The 19,815-nt window shown below is 43.1% G+C and overlaps 3 protein-coding genes across 3 annotated transcripts; 2 read left to right on the top strand and 1 right to left on the bottom strand.

Annotated features, from left to right (window-relative positions):
- Positions 1–368: 368 nt before the first annotated feature.
- On the bottom strand, positions 369–6,283 carry prmt5 (protein arginine methyltransferase 5). Its single transcript, XM_083890491.1, has 16 exons — positions 6,184–6,283; positions 5,748–5,866; positions 4,939–5,024; positions 4,470–4,604; positions 4,275–4,387; positions 4,096–4,145; positions 3,833–3,996; positions 3,573–3,734; positions 3,232–3,309; positions 2,888–2,946; positions 2,653–2,775; positions 2,334–2,509; positions 1,638–1,841; positions 1,436–1,546; positions 1,284–1,348; positions 369–1,195 (listed from the first exon to the last, which is right to left on the bottom strand). Exons 1-16 carry the CDS (start codon positions 6,279–6,281, stop codon positions 1,043–1,045), a joined length of 1,896 nt encoding a protein of 631 aa, XP_083746617.1. The 5' UTR covers positions 6,282–6,283; the 3' UTR covers positions 369–1,042.
- Positions 6,284–7,753: 1,470 nt separating this feature from the next.
- psmb11a (proteasome 20S subunit beta 11a) lies at positions 7,754–8,551 on the top strand (the record flags this gene model as incomplete). Its single annotated transcript, XM_083888940.1, has 1 exon — positions 7,754–8,551. One exon carries the CDS (start codon positions 7,754–7,756, stop codon positions 8,549–8,551), a length of 798 nt encoding a protein of 265 aa, XP_083745066.1.
- Positions 8,552–9,142: 591 nt separating this feature from the next.
- psmb5 (proteasome 20S subunit beta 5) lies at positions 9,143–15,613 on the top strand. Its single transcript, XM_083889463.1, has 3 exons — positions 9,143–9,380; positions 11,031–11,337; positions 15,000–15,613. Exons 1-3 carry the CDS (start codon positions 9,156–9,158, stop codon positions 15,281–15,283), a joined length of 816 nt encoding a protein of 271 aa, XP_083745589.1. The 5' UTR covers positions 9,143–9,155; the 3' UTR covers positions 15,284–15,613.
- The last annotated feature ends 4,202 nt before the right edge of the window (positions 15,614–19,815 follow it).

The raw sequence follows: 19,815 nt of genomic DNA, 5'->3' as shown, positions 1-19,815 counted from the left end.
TGACGCAATTTCAGTTCACTGCTATCCTACAGTAAATAAAAGTTTACCGTTCATCTGTAAATAAAGCTGTACCAATAACGTTAAACATGGTCTTGACTTAGTGTGGGCATGACAGCATTTCTGCATATTTTATATAAGATTGTCACTCTCAAAATTGCTTTATTCAAAACAAACAAGACAATGCATTGACATTTTTGATGTTTAATTAAGAGATTTTACTGATAATGGCAGTGTGAAGTCTGTCACTGCTTAATTATAGTCCTCAGTTGCAAAATAGGGGAGAAAAAAAACCAAACGCTTTAAGTGTACAAACTACTGCAAGAGCTGATTTTTTTTTCCAATTAACATGTTTGGAATCACTTAGATAAGAAAAACAAACATTTTCATACTTAAATCCAAAATTTCATTTGTACATGTTTTTTTTCCTTATATTCCATCCTCTTGGCCCCAAGTTAACTTTTCTTCAGCAGCTGCATTTTGTGTGACGTGCAGACTGGTCTTATCACGGCGAGCATGATGCCCCGCTCTTATCATGCTTGGTGTAAACTCAGGCAGAGCATGTTTCCGGTCTCCACGCGGGACGTAAACACAGTGACAGGTTCAAAATTAGTACTACAATGTATCGAGACGCTTATTTTATCACATCCCACACAGCTTGGGTTGTCACCATCTACATACACTACCACGAACAACCAACCTACAGTGCTGTCAATGTAAAATGTGCACATTCCTATTATTTCCATTCTGATCCCAAGAAGTTGCAAAAACATATGGAGAACTTTACGGTGTCGCCTTTGACAATGGTTGAAACATGTGAAACAACAAAATAACAAAAAAGGTATGGAGATACAGTTCTAGAACAAGCTGAAAAATCTGGCTCAATTCTCTTAGCTGGTATAAAAGTGCTACTACTGGTCATGTCAAACCAGACTGAACTGATGACGGGTTCTCAAGGCGTTATATATATCGAGAACCAGTTCGCCCCATTGAACTGCCAACTAATCGAAGCGTGTGTGAGCGTGCGCCTGTCGATGCGTCGTCTTCACAGGCCGATCGTGTAGGAGCGTCCTGCTGGGTTATGGATGGCAGAACAGGACGGCTCCGTCACAGCCCATTCATACCAAACCTTCTTCCCATTGTTGCAGCGCCAGAACCTCACCGTGATGTCGTCGTCCCGGGATACAGAGATTGGTTGCTATTTGACGGGACAGAGAAGACAATGTGAGGTTTAACACATTTTATATTAAAAGGAAATGCATTTAAAAAGGCAGCTGTAATCTTACTTTGAGGGGGAAGAGGATGGGGAACCAGGAGAACATTCCGGGCGAATGTGTCTCTGGTTTTATACCTGCCACACACACACACACACAATATAATCATTAACACTTTGCTCAATACTCAGGACATAACCACTTTCTCTTTTAAGTCGACTCACTGAGTGTTACGTCTTTGTACAGAGTTGTCTCAAAGTAGCCGGCAAAGCCATGGAGTACTGAGTTACACCCTACTGAGAATCGGAGGCACTGATAGCGATTATTGTTCATATCTGAAAGAAAAACATAATGGTCGGTCAACAGATTTGTAATTGCATCATAATAATATGCACGTTGTGTCTTGTTTTATCGTCTCCCATCTACCATTTGTGGGGTGTGTGAATGTGAAGCACGCTTTGGGTTCAGCCAACTGGTGGAAGTTGTGGAGACGGACGACGTAGGGCGTCTCAAAGTGACACTCCGGGTCCTTGTCGCGCTCCCGACAGCTGCGGACCTCGTTGTAAAGCTTGGACGAGGACAGGGGAGCCAGGAAGGACGTGTAGGAACTGGGGATGCTGACTCCGTCATCTGAGGGTGACATGATGAGATGAGGACGAGGGGAAAGAGAAAGTGATTCGAGATGCATGAAAGGTAATGGAGGGGAACAAATGCTTCAATGACCCTCAACTTCAGTTTTCTTTGCCAGCAACAAAACTCATCGTTAATCATCATGACGTGGCTTTGCATCAAATTCTACCTGTTCATGGGTATTAGCAGTTAGCACTAGGGCTACAACAAATAGTCCATTAATAATCAACTTCTCAACTGATCACCAGCTATTTTTGATAATTAATTGGACAATTCACATCAACTGGATGTGAAAAAAGAAAGATAAAGCTACAGCTAACGATGAAGAAGAGAGGCCATACGGCCACTTGCATTTTGATTGGTGATATTAAATACCCGTCTGAGGAGAATCTCTGAAAAATAAAATCCACCTCCATCCAAATGAAAGCTCAGGAAGTGAGTGGTTTGTGAACGCCTCTAGAGTCATCTTAAAACACACACCAAGTCAATTACCTTTGAGAAAGTGCTGAGCTCCATCTAAGCACTCGGGGGACAGTTCATTGTCGCCGAACGATCCCAGCAACTCGCTGACAATGATGTCAGCTTTCTCCGGTGCCACCCACTCGCGCATGTCACACGACACCACGGTCACCTGTTCTCCCCACTCCTCAAAACGCCAATTCTCCAGCCTGAACAAGTAAAAATTAATTTAACACACAATTGCATGATGTACAATTCATTTTAAACAGGTCCACTGACACTCATCTTACCATGTCCAGTGGTGTTCCGGTGTGTAAGATACTGAAATAAGGAGCAGTGGGATTCTACTCACGTGATCACAGCATTAGGATTTTTCTCCACAGCGTATATCCTCAGCTTCCTGCCGGCCTGTCCAGCAGCACGCAGTGACGCATTGACCAGAGGACCTCGACCTGCTCCTAACACCATCAGCACCCTGTGAGGGGGGGGGGGGGAAGAAGAATTTTGAAAAAACACAAAAGGGTTTAAGGTGTAGCAAATATGTTTTGTCACTATTCATCTTGTAGGGTTTTGTCCCCGTAACTCACTGGACATTTGTGTCTTTCTGCTCCTCTGGAACTCTGTCAAGTAGACATTTATAGACAGCCTGCAAAAACAGACAAAGTAAAGGCATCAACGTGATGACAGTGACAAAGAAAGAGGATAGTGAAGATATAGTACTACACCAAAGTCTTTAGGCTAGTTTTGCACAAAAAGTAAAAACATGTTCAGCAGGCGAAACACCATCCTCACATGCAAGTAGGGATCCTAAATGATCCTTTATATGCAGTTCAATTTATCATATGGAGCAGTAGGTTGATGCTTTAATAGTTTAAAGTCAGTCAGTACTACACTGAAAACCCTGTAAATCATTGTGGTCTGGTGGTCTTACTTGTTGGTACTGTGAATATTTGATAGGGTCCTTCTCAAACACTTCATACGTCTGTGACTCCAGGTTGTCCATGAGAGGCTGGAGAGATGAGAGGAGACAAAACCTTCAATAATCCCCATCATGTTAAAGTAAAAAACTAGAAAAGCACTCGGAGAACGCAGACCTCCACCAAGGCAGCTCAGTGCCAACAAAATGCACTCTTTCTCCATTTCATCCAAATCCATCTGTGACTTTTCAAGTTATGTTGCCAACAGAGACAAACAAACAAGCTCTGGCGAAAACATATAGCTCCTTGGTGGAGGTCAATAAACTAAAATAAACAGAGAAGAGCAGTTCCTGACCTGGAGGGGAGACTGCAGGTAGTCTTCATAGCCCTTGGCGAAGAGCTCATACGAATTGGGCGAGGGCCGGTTCTGATTGAGGTATTCCAGATACTGCAAGTAGGATCTGAAGTCCTTGTCAGAGTGACGACTGTTGCCCGTAAAGATGAACTGAGCCTCCAACTACGCAAAGACATCAATATCATTCAGAAACGTGCCATATTTAGTTGTTGATCACTTTCTTTTTTTAATAAAAACAACTTGTGATCATTGTTCTTTACCTTGAAAAGACGGAAGATGATTCGCTGGTGGGCTTTTGAAAGAACAGGGAAGCCCTTCTTGTTAGTCAGGAAGATGCTTGTGGGAAGTATGGCTGCTTTGATCGGTTCCCCGAGCCACTTATCGATTACAGCATCCGACGGCATGTCTGCTCCAATTTCGATAGCTTCAAGAGTAAAACAGTAAAATGTCAAATAATCACAGACATGACCACACTGTTTTTCTTAATGAAGAGACTTTGTCTTAGACGGCTATGACCGCTTACCCAGACAGATCCTCTTGTTGTAATCGCAAAGGGTTCTTAACGAGTGCCACCTAAAGGAGCCAAGGAACAGAGGTGAGTAAACAGAAATGTGTCACGATTTTAGGAAAGCAAATCAATGGCTGCCATTTTAGCATGCAGACATTCAGACCGACAGTGGAATTGATTTTCTTGAAACTCACCAGCTCCACGTCTTCTCGTCAACACTAGAGTCGTCGGCGCATGTGGTCGGTTCATTCTCAATCAGATCTTCCCTCACATCCTCTGATGCCATTAGTGGGACGTGTATCCAAAACTGTTCAGACACAGGACAACAGCAGTTAACCAATCACTTCAACTTCCTGACAGTTGAGTTTCGTAAGGGTTGTGTGTCTTACATTTGAGGAGTGGTGTCCTGTTTGGATGTGGTTCAGCAGCAGGCGAGCCAGATTGGCATTATTAGGGCCCCGAATAGGGATCATTAAAACAGGCAGACCCAGGTAGGCTGAGAAGTTCAGCTCCTGTGCCAGAGCCTGGAGAGGAAAAACAATGGTCATGAGAGGGTGATAGGAAAGACAAGAGACTGGTCACAGTGAAGACACGTTCACAATGCTGATGTGGGGAAATCACACTCAGGATGCAACACTACTATGTTGCAAAAGCTCAGTTTGATACGCATCATTTTTTTTTACTTTTACGATGCAGGTCTTTTTATTCTTCAGCATTACAGGCAAATTTTACAGGAATATTGAGGGCTTAAGGGGAAGATGGCATATTCCTGTTGAGATTTGGCAGGGGTGGCATGAGTGGCAGACCTTGATCAAATTTCTAGACTGCGGGACACATGCTCTAAAGTGAGGGACTTACCGCCTCTGCATTTCTGCGTTCCGTTGCTATTTCCGAATCTGCTTCGATCCATGGAGATAGCTTCCCAACAATAAGAGTATTCCAATCTAAAACGAGGGGGGAAAAGGCATTTTAAAAAGCATATTACCAGTAATCATCATATGACCATACATTGTTCACCCCTCTCGTCATCTAAGCTCTCCGAAACAGGCACATCATCCCTGGTGTCATGGAAGTCAAGTGGGAAAAAGGGCATTCTACATGTAATCTGATTTTGATAAGGGATTCTCTTTTACTTGCAACAGTCTTTTATCAATCTTAATTTAAAATACCAGTGCTACAGCAGTAGTGTGGTTCATCCAAGTAGAATGGAGTAGAGAAATGAGAAAGCACAAAACAGAGCATCACTAAATTGATCACCAGGTTCATACAACTTTCATTTATGATGATACAGTGCGTCTAATTACCCTAGGCCATTTTAGGACCTCTGATAAATAACAATAGGGTAAAGTGCTTTAAATGCCAGTGCATTAAATATTTACACTTTCTGTGCTGACTTGGCTGATGTTAAAACACTTTTATCTGTGACCATAATACTGTTAGACTTGCAAAGCTGTGCACCCACAGTATATTGTAAGTTCTGGTAATGGGCTATTTCTTTAATGGGCTGACTTTGTTGCAGCTGGAATGGATTCGTCATGCAGACCTGGCAACCCTGCACGTATTGTTGCATTATAAGTCATCTATCTATGTGTTGCAATGGTCCTATGCATGAAGTGGTGTGTAAGAATTAGAAGAAGAAGTTAATTACATAGAGTGGCAGGACTTACCTCTTCCACACAGCAGCAGATCGGACCGGGTGTGGGCACCAGATCGAGTTTTTGCAGGTTCTGACTCAAATTCTCTCTTGAATCTTGGGTGGAACAGAGGCATGCACAGGAAGTCGAACCTAAACAAGAAAGGAACAAAGCCGTGTTTTCAGTGGGGTGATTTGTAATCTCCGTCAATTGTGAAAGGCTAACACTTCTGTACCACTAATAATGCGATAGTTAATGGATGGATGAAGCTCGCTCGTAGACTTCAGCAGCAGACGCATCTGTGCAGATGCTGCACACCAGGGTCAAGCATCGTTGTGATTGGGCACGTGCTGGCAATTCACCGGCTAGCTTAGCGAGCAAGCATCATACACGAACACTAAGCTAGCAAAGCAGCGGCGGCTCCCTGCCGCAAACTCACTTCTACAAAAAATAACAACACGCTCCTTACCCAAGTTTAGCGACCACGGCTAAAGTGTCGGCCACCTCCGGCACACAGTTCAAATCTCTCCCGCAGGACAACCTGCTCCTCGTGCTGGCAGACGCCATGATTTTTGCCGACTGAATGACTGAGTCGGTGACAAATGCTGTTCAAATGGGTTCAGAGGAAACGGAAGCCATCTTGGATCCGAAAGGGCGGACATGCTCATTGGGCAGCGGAATGACTCGGAGCCAAAATGGCTTTGCAGTACAGTCAGTTACGCGACTCTTAAATTATCGCGATAACTGCGCCCTCACGCTTTTAATGTACAAACTTACAGGCAGTTGGACTCAAGAGTGGATATTTTTGTCTTTGTTTTGAAATATTTTCCACGAAAAGTACATTTATATTTATATTAATGTTGGAATCTATAGCGAAAAGAATGTATCATAACGTTATCATAAAAGTTAAGTTATTAAGATGTTGCTGTTCCTGCAGATAAATTATTATTTCTGTCTTCTCACCTAAATGTGTTTAACCTTTGTTTAAGAACATAAATTACTTGGGATGTGAATCTCTCCCATTATTATATATTATTTTAGTTTTTTGGTAATATTTATTTACTATTTTTTCTTATGTATATTATGCTTTTTAAAACATTTCTTTCTACTTTATGCTGGTATTTTTGAGTGGACAGCAAAGTAAGAATTTCATTGTACAGGGAAACGTGTTTCTTTACTGTACATATGACAATAAACACTTTGAATCTTGAATCTTGAATCTTTGGGTGGCTCACGATTCGATTCGATTCAGAATCGATTTTCGATTAAAAAATTGATACAATGCATAGTGTGTTAAGGCTAATTATGGCATCAAAACAATACAGTTTGTATAAGTCCGCAATTCCTATGTAAATCGATTGTTTCCCCCACCCCTATAAATTACAGATGCAGAACACAAAGAACAAATAAACAACAAGGAAAGCGAATAAAAAAAGAATAATGCACTGATGGAACATGATGAATACACACACACTGTCACAAAATATCAAGACCAAACAAAAACGTTGTCAAAATGTGTGTAAGGACTTCCTCACAAATGATTTGGGCACGAAGCAAAAACATCTGACGTTTGCATAATGTGGCTTCTCTGGATATCATCATTTTACAGCAAGTCAAGCATTAAATATCACTCAGAGGACGTTTGGACACGGGCCGATGTGTCTGTTTATGCAAGGTGTCATATTTAGGATGTTATAAAAGGGTCGAGACATTGTCTTTTTTTAGAGAGGACAGTAAGTGGGAGAGTGAGAGGCCATCTCCATCTCCCTGCTGGAATTCAGTTTAGTGTGTGCCAGAGGAGTGCTTTTTCTGCACCAACCACTCCACTCTTCCATTTTTGATTCTCTGATGCCATTATTATGGCTTTAGAAGATATTTGCCGTGTCAAGGACAGTTCTGTGCATCACAAGCGCTTTTCTTGGGAGGATACAGTCTCACCTTTGCACATGACTGACTACAGAAAACGTGGGTTGACTGGTGGGGGCCCACTCCACTTTTTCATCCCAAACCCTGCCTCTGTTTTCCAAACCACCCATTCAATGACAATCTGCAGGCCTTTCCGTCTGTCTCACGGAACAACGACCCTTGGTTTTATTTTCCAGGGTGGGGTCATTGCTGCTGCGGACACGCGTGCCAGTGCCGGGGGGCTTGTTGCATGCCCGCAGGTCCATAAGATTACCCCCATTCACTCCCACTTGGTGGTCACCTCCTCGGGCAGTGGTGCAGACTGCATGCTGTGGGAGCGGATTTTGACCAGAGAGGTCAGACTGTACCAACTGCGGAACAAAAGGCGCCTGTCAATCCGTGGCACTGCTAAACTCTTGTCATTTATGCTGCACCCTTTTAAAGGGACTGATGTGTGTGTGGCTCTCACACTCTGTGGCTGGGACAAAGAAGCGAGTAACCCTGACTGTGCAACGACGCCACAAGAGTCCTCCATTCTGGCTGATCAGAGCTCTTCAGCAGCTGTTTGTAGCCAACATGATACTGCAACAGGATGTTCCGCATCTCCTAACACTGGCCCTCATCTAATATATGTGTGCAGTGACGGAGCGCGACTGCAGGGGGATGTCATTTCTGTGGGTTCAGGTTCTCCTTACGCATATGGGATCCTGGATGGAGGACTGAGCTGGAACCTGAGCAGAGAAAAGGCCATCTCCCTGGCAAGAGAAGCAGTGTTCAGAGCCACTCACAGGGACGCATACTCTGGGAACAATGTGGACCTCTTCCACATCACAGCCCAGGGATGGAAGCAAAGAGCCAGGGAGGACTTGAGAGATGAATATTATAGAGATATGGAGAGAAAAGCAAAGGCAGTGGAAGAGAGACACAACTGAACGTTCCTACATGAAACATTTTATTATACATGCAAATTATTATTATTATTATTATACATACAAACAGAGATGTTTTTGGCTTCAATTGAAAACGATAGATTGAAAAATTCTATAAAACAGTGGAAGCTCCACCATGTGCCTGTCACTGTTGATTTGACTCATTCAAAAATTAAAATAATATTCAGCAGTCTGTTTGTTGCTCTAGGTTTTGCTGTGGCTAAAAATAAATGTGTTTGATTTTGAAACGGTGGCCTCATGATTTAAATATTTCGTCTTATGGGGTAAAATGATAGGTGAAATAATGAACACATTTTCTGAATTGCACCCTTCCAACGAAGAACAGTTTCAGCAACCCATTCAGGAAGCCTGTCAACGGAACTGTTATTATTATTATTATTATTATTATTATTGTTGTTATTATTATAATAATAATATGTCATACTCTGTTGCCAAGACATCAAATTTACAGATAATCATCACTGCACTGTGCTGTACTGCAGTCCCCCATACCAACAGAGGGCGCTGTGTGCTTTTCCAAGATTCGATAAATGTTCCTGCCATTCACACCGGAAGCTGCTCGCTCACCATCACTACAGTTTCAAAGATGGCTCTTGCTAGTGTGTTGAATAGTGATTGTGCGGATTTTTCCTTTGACAAACATCAGACGTTTGCGTCTGGTTGTGGCTCCGGACAAAGCGGCCTGGGGTTGGAGTCTACACCAGGTGACGAACTCAGTTTTACCGTCAGGAACCCGCTGTGTGCCAGGGACGATGACGGCGTCGAGAGGAAAATCGAGTTTCTCCATGGAACAACCACCCTAGCATTTAAAGTAAGTTAACGACCTATTAATTGTAGCATGTGGACACAATAACCAAACGCGAGTAAAAACAAATAAATGTTAACGCTTGTAAACATTCCGACTAAAACGCAACGCTTTCGAGTAAACTCGGGAACTCGTCTCCGGTGTTAGCATGCTAGCATGGGTTGCTACAAAGCGCTTTCTCATTGCAGGTGGTCACTCATACAGATTGGTTTGTGTTTGACGTTTCGTCAGGTCAACACTGGCTGCTTTTGACATAAGTCTTTGTTTTGCTATTTTTCAGCATGTGAACTAATATTGCAGGTGGAGTTTGTGTTGTAGAATGACACATTAATAATATAACAACCAGCTGTGTTTTTAAATAAAATATAAGAACATACGCAGTTATTCACCACTAATGGCATTCTAACTAGGATGTGTGTAACATTTAGGGCTGAAACAGCCGATTATTTTTCATATTTTCTATTGTTTGTTCCGTAAACTGTCAGAAAATGTTGATTTTTTTTTCTTCTTCAACGTTTAATGTCGATCGTCGTTTCCCAAACCTCGAAATTATGATATTCTCAAATGTCTTGCTTTGCCCTCAAAACTAAATGACTCGTTTTAATGATTTATTTGTTTTGTGGAGCAGAGAAACCAGAAACTATTCAAATTTACGAAGCCGAAAAGCTTAAAACCAATTAATGAACTATCAAAATAATTGATGGTTTATTTCGTCACCGATAAATAGCCCCTAGTAATATTAAGAGGAAATTATTACCATTTGGAATATGAAATAATTTAACAGATTGTTAGATGTATGTATGTTGTTATTCATGTATTCATATTCGTATAGAATGAGCACATTTGTGATAACTGAAGTCCACCATAGTGGTGGAAGGGTGGGGTGAGAAATAAGTTAAAAGTGTGGTTCAAATGACATAAGAGATGACTGCCACAGACCTAACCCCACCCTGACATGATTAATATAGGTGGCAACTTCTATTTTGTAATTATTACATTTTGTATTAAAATTCTGAACTAGGCATTAGTAATTACACAAATAGTTACAGCTGATTACAGCTCTTGCTCCTGGCTCATATGACCCTCTTGTCCTAAAATGTGTAAAAGTGGTGATGCATTTATCATTGTTTCAAAGAAAACTGCTATTGTCACTGTCGGAGACGCAGCAGAGCAGCATCAATTCAGAACTCTCTTCCTGCAGTTATCTGTGGTCTCTTTGGGGGATTTGTTGATAAAAAGAAAAGATAAATAACTCCAACCATATCCCATAATCCCTGAACGGGCTGCAAGCTGGTTCAATGAAAATCTGCACAGAAGACATCTCCCTTAGAGTGGCTAAATCTTCTGCTGCTGTGACTCCACTGGAACTGCACTGATAAAGGATTTTGAAAGGACTTATAGAAGTATAACTTCGTTTTAGCCATCATCGCTCTGGCAGATCTTGACTATATATTGCTTTCACTAACAGCGATTGAAAAGAGAAGCGGATGACACATAATGGCATCGATTATATTAGTCAGTAACTAACGGGGTGTCACAAGAAAGTGTGCTTTCAAATTTGGACAGCGTGACCAGGTATGAATTGCTCTGTTTTGTGTTCTCTTCCGGCTGCAATCAGCCTCACTAATTATTCTCTCCCGTTGTTGCCTGTCTCAGTTCCAGCATGGTGTTATTGTTGCCGTGGACTCTCGGGCCACAGCGGGCTCTTACATCGCATCGCAGACTGTGAAGAAGGTGATTGAGATCAATCCCTACCTGCTGGGCACTATGGCTGGAGGAGCCGCAGACTGCAGCTTCTGGGAACGTCTGTTGGCCCGACAGTGCCGCATCTATGAGCTTCGCAACAAGGAGCGCATCTCAGTGGCAGCAGCCTCCAAACTGCTTGCTAACATGGTGTATCAGTACAAGGGCATGGGGCTCAGCATGGGAACCATGGTGTGCGGCTGGGATAAGAGAGGTCCAGGTAAATGATGCAACAACTGTATATGATATGCACCTGGTAGCACATACTAGGGATGGGCTTTTTAAGTGAAAATGCTCGTCACTGGGTTATGTCTGACAGTTATTTGTAGTCAAATATTCATGTTTTTTTCCAGCTTGAAGGAGGAAGCTACCTCAAGGTGAACACTAATACAGAATATATTACCTTTGCAGTTTCCCCTAATCATTTTATAGACAGAAAAGAGTCGAACAAGTTTGATGATAGATTTTTCATGTCAGAAGTTTTTCAAGTGCAAATGCCAAACGTCTCATAGTTTCAACTCAAAGACATACTATGATTTTCTGCTTTCTAGTTGGATTGAAGAAAACCTTTCATGGTAAAAATAACAACATAATTTGCATCGACAAGGTACAGTTTACTTTATCTAGTGAGAGAATGGAAGGAGAGGGACAGAGTACAGTGGCTGAAAGCCTGCTACCAAGAAGATGTTGAAGGTTTTTCATCACAAAGCCACTGTCAACAATATTTTCATATTGATACAGCGCTTGAAAGAATCAATACAGTGTAATGCCATGAAATATCACAACATTTTATTGATATTTTCGAACATTTTCAAACACCCATATTATAATTTCTTCACTTTGTGTCCTGCTTTACTTGGTAGGGTTTGCATCTTAAAATCTTATATGTATATTTTCACATTTGTTTGGGATTTATTGGGAAGTATTTTCTCTGTTTTGTTCCTTCCACCAGATACTCGCTTAAATTCAAGCAGGACTGAGAGCAACACACATGTCATTTAAACCCAGTGAAGTTCTGATCTCATGCTTTAATCACCTGCTCTAGAGATCATTTTTTTTATTTTTTTTAATATGTTAATTCTGAGTCACAGCTCAAGTGATGGGCGAAACATTCCGCTCATTTAAATAAACAGGTCACGTGTCAGTTTTGCTCATCAGTGTGTCCCTATTGGTATCATTCATTCATTGCTGTGTTTGAACGCGTGATTACCTGCTCAGCATAAATCCTTATTCAAGGTCATGTTGCAGTGTTTTTGAGTTCAAACTCATCCGTAGTTCCCAGAGATCCCCACTAGATGGTACTGCAGCATCTCTTATGCTCGGTTCCTCTCCTATTTGAACTAACTGTGGTTTTTGGATGCCATGCAATGTGAGACCGTACATCACAGAAGGTGTGTTTAAAGAGGCTGCCACGGTGACACAGTAATGGGAAATCGATGAGGCTGGTACTGCAGGCCAGCGAGAGCGCAGTGCGATGATGGACGTCGGGTCTCAGCCCTGGACAATTGGGTCGCATGCATAATGCCTTACATCTACCAAGATCGATGCCTGCTTTGTCTACAAAGCATTGAGGTCTTTGTGAACAATGACGACCCTCCGGTCGGCCAACAAGTGTAAATGACACGTGTTAAATCCCGGAAAATCAATTATGGGAAATAATGATCCTTTTATAAGAGGTGTTTGAGCTTAGCCATGGCCCCCACAATGCCAGTGATTGAATGGCGAGGTAAATGTCATGTAAATTAAATCAATCGTGATTAGGTGGGAAGCTCATTAGCTGACTACAATCATGTCAAGAGCACTTATACCCCTGATGGAGTTTCTTAAGCTGCGTGCACAATAAATGGAATAAAAGCTATTTTGAGGAGGTTGACGAGATGTGTAATAACATTAAATGTTATGACACATGTAATCAGGGTACAGGTAATGCGAAATAGTTTTGAGTTTGCTTTTAGATCGACTGTAACTATATGCTGTGCGGCTCCCTCTGCTGCTCCTTAAATGAGTTTATATCAGTCCTTGTCAGAGAAAAATATGTGGCAGTCGGTTTTACAGCAAGAACCCTCCCGTTTTTACTTTTAAGCACCCGTGATCCAGTGGTGATTTCTGCTGCGAAGGACCAAATGATGTACAGACTCTGACCCGTTTCATGATAGCCACACATCCATTGCACGGTGATCCCCAACTAGCCCTTAAAACCGTCATCCCTGCCAGCTGCACTGGCTGCTGTTTAAAACATCCTCCTTAAGCACCTGTCACACGATTGATGGAGTGGAAGGAGCGCGTCTTGGCTGCCACTGTTGCAAGGCTTCATTCAACGCGTCCATCCTTATGCTTCAGTGGGGGCCTTGTGGATTTCAAGTTCAACCCCCGCCTTTCGCTTTTCTGAACACCCATTGCTGCCTATATCAGGGTTTTTCCATCAGTATCTGAGGCGCTGAGACCGTTAAGTGATAACGCGCTGGGCTTGACAAAAACTCCAGGTGTGTGTGTGTGAAAAGGAATGAATGTGGAATGTGATGCTGCTTCGCTTCTATACTTGGACCTCATAGAGAGCTCCTCATCCACCTCCGTCGACTGTGCTACTCAACACAAGAGGCTGCATTCACAACTCACCCCCTCTCTCTCTGCGCCCATTATTTTTTTTAACAAGTCCCTCACAGTTTTCAAGAGGAACAGGCAGGTCTCAGAATGGCAAATTACCCCCGTGCATCGTCAGGCACTGGATGATTATCGTGGCAAACTAACGACAAGCTCAGGAAGCTGCAATTTTCTAGTTGAAAGTGATGGGGAGTTTTTTTTTTCCCACAGAAAAACAAGTGGCTCTCTATCCCTAATAGACCGTCACCAGTTTAGCTGAGGAACTCTGCATGCAAGGACATGCAATCTGAAGGCATTTTGAAGTGTTTTTTCTAATGTGTCAGATGAGCAATGGCAGTCAGTGTGAGGCCTTTTCATACGCATGTGTCTGTGTTTCTCCGTCTGAGCATCATTTTCACAGGTTTTGCTTTGTGAGGCGCTATGAGAAACATGCCTTTTCACAGGCTGTCTCTTTACCATCTGCAGGCTGTGCTGTGGGCGAGCTCACAGTTTGGTGCTCGTCACCCGTTCAACGTCACTCTGGGATCAGGCCGAGCAAGTGTGTCATTGGCGTGGAACAAAATGTCTTGCCATGTGTCCAAGAAGTGTGGTGTGGAGCAAACTGTGCCTCGCAGGTCCATCAGAGGACTGTGGGTCGACAGGGCACGTGGGATTACATGTTTAGTCAGTTTGGTGGAGGCAGAACTCATTACTCTCCTTCTTTTTTTGTGTCATTCAGATGTGTGATGGCGAAGGAAAAGTCTGCATAGAATTTGTGTGTGTGGAAGGGTATCAAAATGCAGCACCGATTTTTACAGGATGTGAAACCCACTGTTTTTTTGTTCCGCTCTCCCACTGCGAGGTGCAGTTACCTGTGCAGCTCTGGTTGCAGATCGATAGTTAATTTTTGGCGTGTTTGCAGGGATCAATAAGGCCTGGAGAAAGGCTCCTGGGCAGACACCGATGTGGCCTGCACCTCGTCAGCAGGTTCTGTGGTCGGCTTCGTTTTACTTGAAGAGGATGCAGCTGCTCCCATCTTCCAGCCTTACTTCACTTGGAGAGCTTGCAGCTGTTCATATTCTCTCTTGAGGATGTGTGTGTGTGCGTGTGTACATTTGTGTGTGAAAGAGGTGATGTTAGATACACCATCTCATCTCAGTTTACCTGACAAAGCTCAACACCGGAGTTAGGAGATCGAAGAATGCTATTGTGGGAACACGACTCGCTTTACATGTTTTCTTTCTTTCTTCCTACCCTTATCCCTTCCGCATTCTTACACTTCCTTGTGTCCTTTGTCCATAGGGCTGTACTACGTTGACTCGGAGGGCAACCGGGTGTGTGGCGACCTCTTTGCTGTGGGCTCTGGCTCCATGTACGCGTACGGTGTCATAGACAGCGGCTTGCGACAAGACCTGACGGTGGACGAGGCCTGCGAGCTAGGTCGCCGCGCCATCTACCAGGCCACGTACCGTGACGCCTACAGCGGAGGGCAGGTCAACCTGTACCATGTCCACAGTGAGGGTTGGACCAGGGTCTCGCAGGAGGATGTGCTCATGCTGCACCACAAGTACAAAGACCAGGCCTAGTGAGGAAAAAGAGTGTTGGGAGTTTATTCTCGTATCCAATGTTTAAGATGTCCGGAAATGTCAATAGCGTTATCAAAGGACTCATCCTGTCGATTGATTTCAATATCTACTGCTCACCATTTTGACTTGTTGCTATCTTCCGAGTTATAAAATGTACATTTAATCATTAGCGTAATCCCCGCTGACTCTGCAGAGTAAGATTCGAGTGTCTGCAGACGACTTAAACATGCTTCAATACAGTGTGGGAGAAGTGTGGCGCTTGCTCTACATGCACCTAATTTGGATTGTACCCAAGGAAAACTACATCTTTCTCAATAAAACCTGCGATGTTCTTTTTCCAAGAGTGTTTCTCTTTTAATTACGAGTCCTCCGGGTCACAAGATGGTGAATTGCTGTTTATGTACAGTAAATGTATAGCCTCATATAGCTGTCACCTCATCCTCCTTTGATGTAGGCCTTTTTGTTGTTGTTTACATTTCAGTCCGCTGCCGTGCCAGCTGTTGTGATATGTAGGTACATGCATAGCCTGTTTTGTCTCCTCTATATGTTCTGCGTTTATTAGCAGAGAGAGGTACTGTCTAAATGGCACTATTTAATTGCATACCACCACCAGCCCCAGTAATTGTGCCTCCTGAGTTGTAACGGGGTGTTTTCTCTCCCTCATTGATAACATTCCCTTCCTCCGCTCGCGTTGCACAAATACGTCTTTTAATTGGAAGAAGAAATTTATTCTTTAATTCCTCCCCGACACACTTAGCTTCTAAATGTACAGTGCGGTGTGCCACCCTGCCACGGTGTTTTACAATGTAACGACCTGCGCTGGCACTCTGCGCCCCTCCAGTGGTTTTTATGGTTGGGAATAAACACTAATAAAGGGGATGGGGGTAGACATCTGATGTCGGTGCACTCTCAAACCATGGTTAAAAACTAGTTTCACAGGTGACTAGTTAGCAGATGGAATAGAAATGGGATTTCGATAACTGGAAATGAGGAGGTCTCATCTGTGACGCTGCTCTTGGTAAATGAAGTGATTGGGAGGGGAGGGGGGGGTACGCGTAATGTGCAGGTTCCCACAGTGATGGTAGTGTTCTAAAATGGGAGCACATTCAAATAAAACCGAGAAGCTCCTTTCAAAAACCTTAACCATCACGCACAGCTTAAGTTGTTAACGGCATGTCTTTTCAAAAATGATCCGAAAGTGACAGATTTGTGGGTGAAGGCTGTGTTCTCTCTCACACACCATTAAATATCCCAACGTACTACATGCCATTTGAGTGCAGAGGAGGAAGACTTTTTCCACAGTCTGTATTAAAAGATGCCCTTTCAGTCCATCATAGCTGAAGTTACCGTTTGGACAAAGGTTTAGTGGTTTATCGTGTGTAAAAGTGCACCAATTTAACTAGTAAAAATGTGTGCACTTTTATTTTTTTTTTAAAGCAGCCAGCACATTTCCCGGGAACACTCAATTTACTGATAAATCCATTGAATACGGTTTGGCGACTGGATTAGCACACACACAGTCAGAGTCACGGAGAGTCCGGCTTTACATATTAAAATGTAATTAAATGCAAGTGACGGATAAATCATGAAATCGTACTTTTTAAAAGTGCTATTTGATAAGATTTTGCTGCCCTGATTCTCCAAATACTAATGTAACTCAACACCATGACTGCCTCTTTTTTTTTTTTTCTCATTGACAGCGGGCTTTTCACTCTGCCTTTGAGTGTAGCCATTTGGAAGAAGTATGAGAGGATGTGCTCAGAATACGCTCTGCACGACCTCAGTTAAGGTTCTTGGTTAGATTATTAGTGTCGGCTGGGGTTAGTTTTTACATGTGGCTTCCTTTCATGGTCTGAAAAAACATGCAGATTGGAGTTAGGGTAATCTGAATGACCCGTATGGGTGAATGTGAGCTTGGATGATTGTTTGTTGTCTTTGTATTTGCTTATGACGATGACTTGTCCACTCTGTCAGCTTGGCACCAGCTCCTTGTGTGATCCTCGAGGGATAAACAGTATAGATTATAAATGGATACACCCAAGTCTTTAAAAAAAAAAAAAAAAGCTTAATTTGTGCCTTGACAATAGAAATAGCCATGGCCAGAGGCAGTGTCTTGGCAGCGTTGTTTCAGATTTGGCACAACACTTAGACTCTCTGCTTTATACGACGTGGTGGACTGGCATCCCTCGCTTTACAAAGTACAACTTAAAATGATAAAGTGACTGAAGTTGAAATAATTGTTTGGTGGATTTAGTAGAATGATAAAATGAAGTTAAACGTTCAAATAAATCGAGCTAAATTAAGAGCCAGATTAAAGAGAGGTCTCTCTGAAGCGGTAGTTGTTTGGATGAATGTACCTGTCTGCTCCTGTGGCCTGTCGAGTCATGAACAGAGCACTTTAGCCTGTGCGTGTGTGTGTGTGTGTGTGTGTGTTCTTGTGATTGCGGCATACTGAGGACCAGTGAAGGTTTTTAACCAACAAAGTGAGGCCTTTTTTTTTTTTAACAAAGTAAGGACATTTTGGCCGATCCTCACTTTGTTTTCATTGAATTCACTTCCTTAGGTTGTAAACATGCTATACTCTGTTTTTAACAGAGGTCCTCAATTTGGTACAGTTTCACACACTTTTTGCTCTGGGTTCCACCTGCAGACATGTTATGGTACTGCACCCAGTAGTTCTTTAAAGATGTCATTCATGAAGTAGATATTTGTAATTGTGTTGATTTATAAAGTGGAAATGCTGATGTCCTCACTTTGTCAGCACTTTTACCTGGTCCTCAGTATGCAGCAAGTACTATAATGTGTGTGTGTGTGTGTGTGTGTGTGTGACCTTGGCATCGGCTCAGCAGACTGTAGACGGCGTGTTGCCAGTGTAGACGGAGACTGTACGTCGTCAACAGGTGTTTTCAGAACAGATGATCAGCACCTTAGCGTTCAGACTATTCTCGCAGAGCTAAAGACAAGATGGCGACACTATAGGGAGGCATGACAAGATGAAGAAAATAGCTCCCCTTCCTTTATGCCTAAATTAGATGGGATGCTTTGAAAGAGACCAGCTGGCGGTGTTTAGAGGTGCCAGCACAATGATTTTCACACTGTTAGAAAATAACCCCTATGCCCACATTATGCCATCTGTCAGGTGATCGTATGCGATTCCACGAGCAGACATCGGATCACATCTGAACACAGTCCACAGTTTGCCCGAGGAGTGTTTGTTTTTAAATTCACGGACACATCACATACGTCTTTGTAATCAGATCTTCAAAGGAAAGGAGGAAAAAAAAAACAAAAACCCTCCGCACATCTTTGGTGATTGAGTATCTTGCAGCTATTGTTTATTGCTCTTGATGCTTTATCTGGATGGCAAAACAAATGAGAAGTCTATTTGGCTTGGGTAATGACTCCCAGCTGACTGCCTCTTGTCCACCCCGAAGGCTATCCGGGTGTCATATAATCAGCATAACCAAGTCCAGAATTGCATGCCAGTTCTGACAAACAACAAAGCTGGCGTGTAGATAATTGCCTTTGTGGTCCCTGCACATCCCCGTCCTCGCTGGCGCAAGCGGCAGCCGCTGCCTCGCCTCATTCTGAAGGTGCTGTTTTTCATCCCTCATGCTGACAGCCACACTCTTGTCATTCCTGCTGCGTTCTCGCCTCCAACGCCTTGTTCTTCTCAAGTCTGTTCTTTTTTTTCTTTCTCGACGCTCCCCTCCCTTCCCCCCTTTCTCCAGTAATGTTTTTGGCAATTGCTCGGCAAAGTAAACAGTGCGGCCCTTGAGTTCTGTCCAATCTGAGTCAGTACTTGTCCGTTACCCAGCAGGCACTTAGGAGCTTCTGCCAACACGGCTATTGTCGCTCATGATGATGATGATGATGATGATCATAAGGATGATCGTAAGGATGAGGATGATGATAGCCTCTGCTATTAGTGCAGACTCTGACACAAGAGGCCCAGAGCAGTCGGCTGTTTATCCCTTGTCATGACACCTGACTGTATAAATGGGGCCTGTCTGTTTGTTTTATCGTCAACAGCGCCAGGCCTTGCCTCCCAGGCAAACAGAGACAGGGTCAGGGAGACTAAAGCTTAAGATGTGGCAGTCAGAGCGATGGTGGCTGCCATGGTCACTCCACTTACTCCCATGTGGCTCCTGGCTTTTCTTTTCTATTGCACCGCGTCCTATAATACGTGGTGACTGAGTCCCTCAGGGGTTAGAGAAAAGTGAATTGCGAAATTCTGTTGTTGCACAATATCAATGGGCCCTTTTCCCTCCGACTTCCTGCTATTTAAGTGGCAATTCAGTTCTGGTTATGTGAGCAGTTACATTTGTTAGTGTGACGTGCCATTATATGGTGCTGGTGTTGTTTATTTTTCGGCTGACCTTGTGTGGAGGCTGATACTGACACTGTACTTCACTGTAATCTTTATTTGTAGCGTTTTTGAACTGGAGCTATGCAGAGGCTGTCATTGTCTTTATGAGTCATTGACGAGTACAGCGTCTGCAGCACCTACTGTGTACAATACAGCTTTGGAT

The sequence above is a fragment of the Microchirus variegatus genome (genome assembly GCF_963457635.1).
Source record: "Microchirus variegatus genome assembly, chromosome: 5".
Lineage (NCBI taxonomy): Eukaryota > Metazoa > Chordata > Actinopteri > Pleuronectiformes > Soleidae > Microchirus > Microchirus variegatus.
The sequence above is the reverse complement of the archived record's forward strand: the minus strand, read 5'-3'. Positions and strand labels throughout refer to the sequence as shown.

Bases quoted from the DNA above. Each gene is read 5' to 3' on its own strand.
- prmt5 (XM_083890491.1), bottom strand. From the start codon at position 6,281: ATGGCGTCTGCCAGCACGAGGAGCAGGTTGTCCTGCGGGAGAGATTTG. The intron at 2,947-3,231 runs GTAAGACCACCA...CTGTTTTTGCAG, and splicing joins AATATTCACAGTACCAACAA to GCTGTCTATAAATGTCTACT. The intron at 2,776-2,887 runs GTGAGTTACGGG...CCCCCCTCACAG, and splicing joins CAGAAAGACACAAATGTCCA to GGTGCTGATGGTGTTAGGAG.
- psmb5 (XM_083889463.1), top strand. From the start codon at position 9,156: ATGGCTCTTGCTAGTGTGTTGAATAGTGATTGTGCGGATTTTTCCTTT. The intron at 9,381-11,030 runs GTAAGTTAACGA...TGCCTGTCTCAG, and splicing joins CAACCACCCTAGCATTTAAA to TTCCAGCATGGTGTTATTGT. The intron at 11,338-14,999 runs GTAAATGATGCA...CTTTGTCCATAG, and splicing joins CTGGGATAAGAGAGGTCCAG to GGCTGTACTACGTTGACTCG.